Source organism: Oratosquilla oratoria, chromosome 25 (assembly GCF_046742065.1).
Source record: "Oratosquilla oratoria isolate Oo_2021 chromosome 25, ASM4674206v1, whole genome shotgun sequence".
NCBI classification, from domain to species: domain Eukaryota; kingdom Metazoa; phylum Arthropoda; class Malacostraca; order Stomatopoda; family Squillidae; genus Oratosquilla; species Oratosquilla oratoria.
In genome coordinates this window covers 25,407,815-25,419,312 of record NC_134801.1, presented here as the reverse complement: position 1 = coordinate 25,419,312, position 11,498 = coordinate 25,407,815, and the positions used below count along the sequence as shown (strand labels likewise).

At 38.1% G+C, this 11,498-nt stretch overlaps 1 protein-coding gene across 2 annotated transcripts in view; it reads right to left on the bottom strand.

Annotated features, from left to right (window-relative positions):
• Positions 1-7,543: 7,543 nt before the first annotated feature.
• loqs (double-stranded RNA-binding domain-containing protein loquacious) overlaps positions 7,544-11,498 on the bottom strand; it is a 181,044-nt gene continuing 177,089 nt past the window's right edge. Inside the window, exon 8 of one of the 2 annotated variants that reach the window (XM_076208515.1) lies at positions 7,544-9,201. In XM_076208515.1, the coding sequence (XP_076064630.1) occupies positions 9,065-9,201 (137 nt within the window). In that variant the 3' untranslated portion in view covers positions 7,544-9,064. The remainder of the gene's footprint in view (positions 9,202-11,498) is intronic. The other variant, XM_076208516.1, reaches the window with a different exon arrangement.

The following is an 11,498-nucleotide window of genomic DNA, read 5'->3' as shown; positions in this document are numbered from 1 at the left end:
ACCCACAGGCCCACCCCTGCTGCCTACCAATGAAAAGTGCAATTATATCCAGGAGGATTTACTATTAAGTCAACCTAAATTCCTTTTACAACTCCAGTCCCTACTTATACAACATGAAACAGTCACACACACCAAAAGAATCTTTTCACCTTACAAGATATTGGTTGTGTCAAAACCCATGTATGTGTATGCACATTATATGTATATATATATTTTCACCTTACAAGAGATTAGTTGTCAAAACACACGAGTGTGCATATATATACACACATGTATATGTGTGTGTATATATATATATACATACATATATATGTGTGTTTATGTAGTTCATTGGCCCCCCTCATCCATCTCATCTCATCTTGGCTGTCCTATCAAATTTCAAATTCACTCCTGCTACATCTGCCTTTCACACCTCTTTTATTAATCTTTCTTCATTCATTCTTTCCATGTGTCCAAACCATCCCAATACTCTTTCTTACAAGGTCTGTCTAGAGAGTGTCCAGCCATTAAGAATATTTGTAGAACTGGTCATGCAATCCTAACAGAACTTGCCGGACACTGACAGAAGATCCTAATGCGCATACATGAGCAGCCATACTCCCATGTGACACCTCAATTACCCTCCAAATATAGTTGAGTGAAGGTGTGTACGGTTTGACTGTTGCAATGACAATGAGTGAGTAGATCAGAGAATCTGTATCAAATTTTGTTGCAAACTTGAACATTCATCAACAGAAACTACTTGAATGATTAAGATATTCCAGGATGATTTAATGAGTTAAGCACTTATAAAAATGTGGTACAAATGGTGCTTCAAAGAAAACTGAGAATCCATCGAAAGTGAAACGTGTTCTAGAATGCCATCAACAATCAAAACACCTGAAAATGTTTCACATGTGAAGACTGCAATCAATGTAAGTTGGCAAATGACAGTCCAAGAAATAGAAGTCTCTTCATATCCTTCAGAGAAAGTGTTTCAGAGATTTTGACAGATCTTGGCATGACACGCATGGCAGTAAAATTCATCCCACATCTGATCCTTTAGAAGGAACTTTGTGCTGAAAATTTACAGGACTTGCTTCAAGCCGAAACAAAGTGCCCAAATTTCCTGAAATAAGTAATTACTAGAGATGAATCACGGGTCTCCAGCTATGACCCAGAAACAAAAGCCCAGTCTAGCTAATGGAAGTCACCTGCATCTCCACATCCGAAGAAGGCACAGCAAATCTGAAGCAATGTCAAGGTCATGTTGACAGTGTTTTTTGATTACTAGGGTCTTGTCCATCATAAGTATTCTCCCCAAGGCCAAACAATAACGAAGGAATATTACATTGAAGTTCTTTGCTGTCTGAGGGATACAGTGAGAAGTAAATGGCTGCAACTGTGGGCTGGTGGAGACTGGATCCTTCATCATGATAATGCACCTGCCCACTTTTCATGTGTTGTGCAGGGGTTTTTGGGAAAACATTCCATCACCCAGCTCACTCAACCCCCCTACAGCCCAGATCTAGCTCCCTGTGACTTCTGGATTTTCCCAAAGCTAAAATCACCATTAAAAGGAAGATTTCGGTCCAGATGAAATTAAGAATGCGACAAGCCAGCTGATGACGATCCCAAATGGGGACTTTGCAAAATGTCTTCAAATGTGGAAGGGAGACTGGGAGAAGTGTGTAAGGTCCACAGGAGACTACTTTGAAGGAGAGTAGGGTGCTATTGTCCTTGATGAGTAGCATTTATTGAAATTGAAAATAGCTGGATACTTTCTAATCAACCCTTGTGTATGTATTTACCTAGTTGTATCTTACAGGAAGGGGAGCTATGCTCATGGTGTTCCATCTCTGTATCTCAGTGTCTAAATTGTTCTTAAATTCATGTATGGTTTTTGCACACACTATCATTTTGTCCAGTTTGTTCCATACATCCACCACTCTGTGGGGAAAGCTGTTCTCTTTCAGGTCTCTCCTATAACTGTCCTTTTTAAGCTTCCTTCCATGTCCCCTTGTATTTCTCATATCCCAATTTAGTAAATCATCTCTATCAAGGACTTGCATAACTCTTGTGATTCCATAGATGCTCAACAAATCTCCTCTCTCTCCTCTGTATTTACCTAGTTGTATCTTACGGGAAAGGGGAGCTAAGCTCGTGGTGTCCTGTCTTCATGTGTGTGTGCATGTGCATATACATATAAAAGGAGGGAGGGGGGTGGATGTGAGTGGAGTATGTGGATGAAATGGGTGGGAGTGTTTTTCATGCCTTTGTTTTTTTGGCTACCTCACTTGTAAGGGGGAAAAAGCCTTTGGTGTACGTATGTACATACATTTATATATATATATGCACATACATATACCATGGGCTTTTTCCCTTTTACAAGGGATGTAGCCAAAGTTGAAGACATAAATCCACTCCCACCTATTTCATTCCCACATACTCCACTCACATTCACCACCCCTCTCTCCCTCACTCTTTCTTTGGCTCCTCCTAGATAACAGGCCATCCCTGCATTTTGCCCACTGCCCTGGGTCAGAAGCAATGCAACAAGACACAGCACATCCACAGCAAGGCCATTTCATTTAATTGGTGACCACCCCTCTCTGTGTCCTCATGCAAAAAAAGAAAAGACGGGGAGAAATCCCTTCTGGCTGCATACAAATACATATATATATATATATACAGTATATATATATATATATTTATATATATATACACACACACACGCATGTACATATATTCATGATACCTGGAAATCAAAGATATAGATTAAGCTGGAATTGTACAGGAATTTGATTCTAGATAGGTTAGAAAATTAGAGAATTGGAGACGGGACCCAATGAGCATTGCTCCTTTCCTGTATACTACAAATAAGTAAATAAAATTGTGTAAATGTATGTAAATAAATAAATATATATATATATATATATATATATGGGTGGGAGTGGTTTCTATGCCTTTTTCTTTTTGGCTACCCCCCATGTAGGGGGAAAAAGCCTTTGGTATATGTATGTATATATATATATTAAATATATATATATACACACACATACAGTGCTCAACAAAAGTACTGTCTGCCCAGGGTGAGGCAGTTAGTACTTCTATCGAAGCTGTAAAGACCCATATGAAAGGTATGGTTTCATGCCAAAAATTGTCTGCCTACAGCAAGCAGGAAAGGGGTGGAGCTTATCAGCTAGCCAAGGATTAATCATGTCAGTCACTGTCTTGTTGGTGAGGAGGTTGTGTGCTGCAACCCCTCTGTCCAAGGTCTCCTCTCAAAGCTGACCATGACATCTTCCACCCTGTGTTACCAATATGAGCAATATTAAAGACCTGAGTGCAGAAACCATTGCTCAAATAACTGCCCTCAAGAAATCTTGCTGGCAAATGAAGAAAAATGCCTCTGATAAAGGGTCAGAAGAGGCTCCTTCAGCAGGCGGTGGCTCGTGTACCCCAAGTCAGCAATACAGCTTTTCATGGTTTGTATTGATCACTCTCCAAACAGTTCTGGGTTGTTGTCCTTCACTTGTCTGGCTGTCACACTTGGATCAGACTCTCAGTCACATTTTAAAATAGTTTTAGCCTGATCCCAAATCTTTTTCAGGCCTCTCAGACCTCTTAGCAACAGAAGGAGTCTTGTTGCCTCCTCTGCAGGTAAATCTGGTAACCCAGTGGTGGACAGTACAAATATACATGCCAACCTGTTCAGCAATTTACTTCATTTACTGGCCAAAGTTCTTGAGCAACTATATACATTATATATATATATATATATATATATATACATACATACATACACACTCACACATAAATCTGAGACTGACGACCTCTCCTACTTCTCCCAGTAACTTCACCCAATGCCTCCTATATAAGGAGTACAGGTCAGCCAGCAGCAATTATTCAATACTAGATCTTCATCAACAACAGATCTAGATAGACATTGCCAGTATAATTCTTCTCACCCTGAAGAAGCCTCTGAGGGAGGAAAAAATACTTGAATTATCAGTGTACGAGCCAGCAGTCTTTTATGTTCTGTTACATAATTACAATAATCGTTGGCATTCATCAGTGCCCATTTCTATACCTTCATTCAATAAAGAAATCATGAATGAATACATTCAAACTTTGAACAAAGAATAAAAATATATTCTTAAAATCGAAGATCTGGACTATTAAATTGTCAAAGCTATTAGTGTAGTTGACTTCAATCAAAAGATGTACATATCTGATATACATACATATATATGAGAGCAGGGGTGGAAAAAGAGATGGGAGATAGAGTTGATGAAAGAGTATTGGGATGGTTTGGACACATGGAAAGAATTAGTGAAAAAATTAGTAAAAGAACTGTGGAAAGCAGAGATGAATGGAGTGAACATGAGGGGATGACCAAGGATGAGATGGATGGACGAAGTGTTGAGGAAGGGAGAAGGCAGAAGATAGGGGCGAGTGGAGAATGGCTGTGTGTAGATGATACTGTGATGCATGGGAGTGGGTAGGGGTTACGTGGGAGTTGGGGAGTGGTTATGTGTGAATATTTTGATGCAGCCTGAAGGGATTTTTCCCCCATCTTCTATGTTACTGCATGCAGAGATGGGGAGGTTGCTGATTAAATGAAATGGCCTTGGTGTGGATGTGCTGCACCTTGCTGCATTGCTTCTGACCCAGGACAATGAGCGAGATGCAGGGATGAGCTGTCATCCATGAAGAGCCAAGACGAGATGGAGGTAGGGAGGGGTGGAGAATGGGTGGGGGTGGAATTATGCCTTTTAACTTTGGCTACATCCCTTGTAGATGGGAAAAAGCCCTTGGTTGTATGTAACTTAAATTATGCAAAGGAACCAACTTAAATTCAACAGGAATGTATATTCAAAATTAATATTTTTGAAGTCAGGAATGTATTAAACCTTATTCCTTTTTTCTTATGGGAAAATCAGATTAAATTGATGAATAATTCATTTAACAAGCAATTTCCTTGAGCTAAAACTTGTCAGTTGAGGGTCCACTATATATTGGCTCTGATAACATTTGCTATATATATATAACTGACATGTATGAAGGTGTAGAATGTTACATGAACTTCGTTGCAGACAACACAAAACTACTAAAGTAAGGAAAAAGACTGAATCGCTACAGAGAGACCTGGACAAAGTCTGGGAATGGAGTCAAAAGTGGGAAGTGAACTACAACATTAAGAAATATAGTATAATGGAATTTGGAGGAAGTAAAAAAAAGAATATTAGGACAATATAAAATCAGTACAAAAGAAGTAAAGAAAGTTAGTTCCGAAAAAGACCTAGAGGAAATTATTACCAAAGACATGTCCCCAGACAAGCATATAAACAAAATAGTTGGAGAAACCTACAATTTACTAAGATCAATAAAGGTGGCTTTTAATTACATTGGGAAAAAGAGAGAGAGAGAGGGGGGGGGGAAGAATCCCAAGAGCAACAACAAAGATGGCCCCAACACTTTCAAAATTGGCATACGAACAAAGATTGTCTAAACTGGAACTACCAACCCTGAAACAAAGAAGAGAAAGAGGCGATCTAATTTACAGAATCATGAAAGGCATGGAAGTCCTTGACAGAGATTAAAGATTAAAGAAATATTAGTCACATTAATAAGGCCTAGACTGTAGTATGTTGTGACATTATGGTCACCCAGTACCAAGAATATAAAGGAAATTAAAAGAATCCAGAGAACAACCACAAAAATGGCCCCAGCTCTTTCAAACTTGTCATATAAAGAGAGACTGGCTAAACTGGAGTGACTTTGGAACAAAGAAGAGAGAGAGGTGACCTACTGACCCTCTATAGAATCATGAAAGGCACAGAAATACTTGATAGAGAGGACTTACTAAATTGGAACAAGAGAAACACAAGATGACACAGAAACTCAAAAAGGATAGTTATAGAAGAGATCTGAAGAAAATAAGTTTTCCACACAGAGTGGTGGACACTTGGAATAAACTGGATGAAACAATAGTGTGTTCAGAAACCATACACGAATTTAAGAGCAAACTAGACACTGCAAGGTACAAAGGTGAGACACCATGATCCTAGCTCCCCTTCTCATAAGATACAACTAGGTAAATATATATTCAGTCTAAGTCAAAATGTTTGGCGCGAGAGGGATGGCATCAGACATTTTGTCGTTTTTTTGGTTTCATCCCTCTAGTATCATTCCAAATCTGCCAAATTGTTTGTCATGGAAGTTGTGGCTACATGAAGACATCTACTTCGCAATGTCTGAATAAAACCACCTAATGGAAGTGGAAAACATAAAAAAAGTAATCCTACCATCTATAGGTCGAAGTTGAGGGATGAATTTGGTCTGTGTACTAATGGGACAGTTTGTAGTGATTGGTAAAGTTAAAGAGCTGGCAAGTGAACACATTGCTGCTGTTACATCACTCTGTAAGGCAGGAAAATCTAATAAGGAAATAGTGTCTATAACCGGCATTTTGCTACACAGTGTACAGCGATGGACAAAGAAATTTGGTGACTGTGGAAACACTGAGCTGCCACTTTAGAAAAAGTTGACAGGGAGGCCACATAAAATTACCCCCACATACTTTAAAGGTGCTCAGGAGGCAGGTGGGTAATAAACCATGTATAACAGAACCAGAATTAAAGGAAAAGAACCCTGTGTTACTGGCTCATGTGTCTGTAAGGATAGTGCAACACCGTCTCCATGACGACCTGAAGTTCTCTCACCACACTGCTTGTAAGAAACAGATTGTCACCCTTAAACTGAGGAAAAATAGGGTTGCTTTTTGCAAGAAATATCTGCAGTGGGATAAGGAGAAGTGGCAACAAGTGTTATGAGGCTGTATTCAGCATTACTGGAAATCGAGGTGGGAAAGTGTATCGGCGGCCGGGACACAAAATTCTAGCAAGGGACTGTTAAATATCCAGATAAATTCATGGTCTGGGGTGCTTTTGGTTACCAGAGTGTGGGGAAATAGGTAATCCTACCGAGGAATGTTTTGATGAATGCAGACCAATACTTGCAACCACTGAGTGATTATTTGGAAGATTGTTTTGAGATGTGCCAAACAAACCTCTTCATGCCTTACCACACTGCTAAGTTTATTAAGAACTGGTTTGATTTTGTGCAATTGGATTATATTAAAGATTGGCCTGGAAATTCACCTGACTTAAACCCCATTGAGAACTTGTGGGCACTAATGAAAAACAAGTTATGTGACCGTGACACATCATCAATCCCTAAGCTCAAGGTGGCCATCCAAGATATTTGGAACAATACTGACCCTCAGTGGTTCCAACACCTTGCAGAGTCTGTCCCTAGGCACCTTGACAAGTGCGAGAAGGGCATCCAACAAAGTACTAGAGAGGGGTTAAGTACCTGTATTTGGTTTATTATGGATTTTTTATTGCTGCAACCCCCTTGTGGCAAACATTTTGACTTAGACTTTATATATATATATATATATATATATATATACACGAAAGTGCTTACTGTCTACAAGTTTCCCTTCTCCTGTGGTTATTTTGCATACATACATACACATATATATATATATATATATATATATAAATGTATATATATATATATATATAATATATATATATATGTGTGTGTGTATACAAGTGCAAGGTAGAAGTCTTTTGGTATATAAGTAGAATGTATGTTTACAAAACAATGATGAGTACCTGCATGTGAAGGTCCTTAAGATGGACAGCTAAGTTGTCCATTTTCAAAACCCATCACCCCCCTCCCCCACCTCACATCCAGTTATCATGACAAAGACTCATTGTAATAGGTGGGCAGCATGGCAGTTGCAGGCTGTCGGCTCTCCTTATGTGGAAAGGTGGCAGAGATATAGTTGAAATTGTCAGTGAGAGATCTCAGACCTGGTCTGGAGACTGAGTGATTGTGCCTTAAGGCTGCACCTGAGATAGAAATGAGAGTATTGACAAATTTTTATATGGCAGCAGGGAGATGATTCTCACTCACTTGTACATATTTTTGAGAATTTTGAGAGTGGATTTTCTTGTATACATTTCTGGCTGAAAGACACAGCATACTTGCCTATAATGATCATGGTGATTTTAAGTTTCCTTTCCAATTTCTTAACTGTAGGTTTCCCGTCCAATTACAACTAAGAAATAGGCATGGGAATTGGAAGCCATCACAAAAATCATAACAATGAGTAAGCTGTCTTTCATTTGGAAATATATATAATATACATATATATATATATATATATATATATATATATATATATATATATAATATACACACATACACACACAATATACAAATATACACACACACATATATACAAATATACACACACATACATGTATATATAAATACACATACACACAGATTCTAAAGTAAACATAGTGAAGCTGTTTGCTCAGGGCTTTCCAGATGCACACACTGGACAAGGTACATTTGTACATCTTTACTTGGGTCAAATTTTACGTGTATATGTAAGGAATAATATTGGCTTGCATTCATACACAAACAGGAATACCAATTCTTCTAGTCAAAATTTGTAGAGAATAGATTAACCTAATATTCATTAACTGCTAATGTGATAAGCCAAAATTTAATTCCTACAGATATTTATAAAGTTATGATATGGTTTCTACTAACACCATACCTCAATTTATCAATTATGAGTTTTATTGTTTCCTGAATTATCCACTAAAATTGTAGTCAGTCAGTTGGCAAGGTTCTGGAGTATGACCTTTGTTACATAAAAAAAAAAAAATAATAATATTAATTTGGTGTGGTTATACATACAACCAGTGTCACAGTACTACACTAGCCAATACCACAGAAAGATCAGCTGACTTTTCAAAAGACATAAATATTTCTTTTTTTTTCAACTTTTGTTTTGTTACAAAACTCTGAGATTCCATGGTTTTGTTAAGATGGTATTCCATGGTGGTGATAGAATCTGGCAAGTGCCAAGTGTTGTGGCACTGCTGGCGATGTTCCCCCTTCTTATGTGTACATCCAACACCTAGTGGCACGGCACTTCCAGGGTCATCCTGGAGATGTGGTGCCACCCGTCCTCAAAGTGGTGTCAGATGTCTTACTTTTTGGTCATAATCTTGAGATACTCAAGGGCATTGTGTGATGCCTGAGTCTGTGCCTCGTTCACGCTGGAGCCAGTGCCATAGCATACTGCAACAGGCAGGGTTGACAACTGTACCAGGCACTGATGTTGCCCTGAAAGAATTTAAAGTTTGTTAAAAATAATAATAATAATAAAAAATAAATAAATACATACATATACCAAAGGCTTTTTCCCTCAAAAAGAAAAAGGCATAGAAACAACTCCCACCTATTCCATTTCCTATATATTCCACTCCCCTCCACCCTCCTCCCTCCCTCTTATTTTGGCACCTCCTGGATGACAGCATCCCTGCATCCTGTCCACTGCCCTGGGTCAGAAGCAGTGTCGCAAGACACACACACACACACACACACACACTTTCAACGAACAGACGGCTTGAAGAACGTTCTGAAGAAAAGTGAAGATTGTGGATCCCAACGCAAAGAGAAGTGCCTTTTTGTATTTACAGGGTGGGGGAAATTGCTCGTGGGGTAGTGGGAAAGTAAGGAAAGAGGAGAAGGGGAGGGATTGCTGGGAAAATGGAAGGTAATGAGGAGGTAGAGGACTTGGTCCAAACAGACCGCCGTAAAGTAAACAAACGACCACAGGACGAGCTGGAGGACGACGGAATGTCTAATAAGAATGTAAAGATTAGAAGTATAGATAGGAACAATACAGTAGAAAGTGATGAGAATATTTTCAAGGGATTTAAAGAGAGTGGGGGGGACACAAACCCCCCCCGACTGACAAGACTAGAGAAGAAGGTTGATAAGGTGATCGAGGACTTGGAGAGTAGGTTAGGTCATATGAACACCATTTTACAAAGGGTTGAAAGATTGGAAGAACTGGAAAAGGCGAATAAAAACTTAACTGATGAAATAGAAGACCTAAAAAGACAGTTAAGAGAGGTAAAGGTGGAGAATGAGGAATTGAAGAAGAATAGTAAAGAAAACAGAGAAACGATAGCTAAAGAAAGTAAAAATTGGAAGAAAACCCATGAAGGAAATAAGGTTTCATTCACTGACATAGTCAAACAGCAATTGAAAGAACATACTGAAGACTCAGTTATTAAAGTGATGAGACAAAAGGAGAATATAGTAAGGGATTTAGCAGACAAGAAGAAATGTATAATTATATTAGGAATGGAAGAGAAACACAACACAGATAGAACCACAAGAATCAAAGAGGAAAATGAAAAAGTAAGCCAATTACTAGAATCAGTTCAGGAAGATGAACCAGAAATTATGAAACAAATCGAAGAGAAATTTAGACTCGGAAAGTATAGCACAGACAAGACCAGACCAATTAAGATTAAATTCAAGTCACAAATGACGGCAGAGAATATCTTATCCAAAACAGGGAAAGAAGAAATGACAGTAAAGAGTGGTGATGACTCATGGGGAAATGCTCTACTTGAGATGATTACTGACCATTCAATGACACAATGGATACAAGAGAACACTAGGTATAGAAATGAAGAAGAACCATCGAGGCTAGACTTAATAATTACATCTGAACCTAGAATAGTGGACAAGATTGAATATAAAACACCAATAGGTAAAAGTGACCACATATTGATTGAACTGGAACTTAATGAAGAACAATATATGAAAAGAAATGAACAATATAGAAAAGGAAGAATGATGTATGAAAAAGCAAACTTTGATAAAATAAGAGAATTCTTTCAACAAGAAAACTAGAAGACCTGAAAAATGGAAAATAAAATGGATATGTACAAAAGTGCAGAGAGGAAAAAAGAAAATATGAAAAAGATGTTATAGAAAAGTGTAAAGATCAACCAAAACTATTCTACAGATTTGTAAACAATAAACTGAAAACCAAACAAGACTTGGAGAAATTAAGACAAGGAGGAGTTGAATACACTGAGGAAATGGAAATGGCAGAAATTATGAACAAACATTTTAAATCAGTGTTTACAAGGGAAAATATACAACCTGAAGAGATTGAGTGGAAAGAAAAAGTCCCCCCTATGGAAGAAATAGAAGTAACAAAGAATGAAATATTGACACACTTGGGTAATTTTGATGTCAGAAAATCGCATGGGCCAGATGAAATAGCAAACTGGATTCTGAAAGAATGCAGGAATGAACTGGCAGACAAAATACATAGCATAATAAGCAGTTCCTTAAAAGAAGGAAAAGTTCCAGAAGATTGGAAAAAAGCAAATATAGTACCTATATATAAAGGAGGAAATAAAGAAGAACCTACCAACTATAGACCAGTCTCTCTAACAAGTACAATAGCAAAAATTTGTGAAAGAATTATCAAAAGTAGATGGGTAAAATACTTGGAAAAAAACAACGTACTAAATCCAAGGCAATTTGGATTCAGACAAGGACGATCATGCGTCACCAATTTAATATGTTTCTATTCAAGGCTAATAGATATA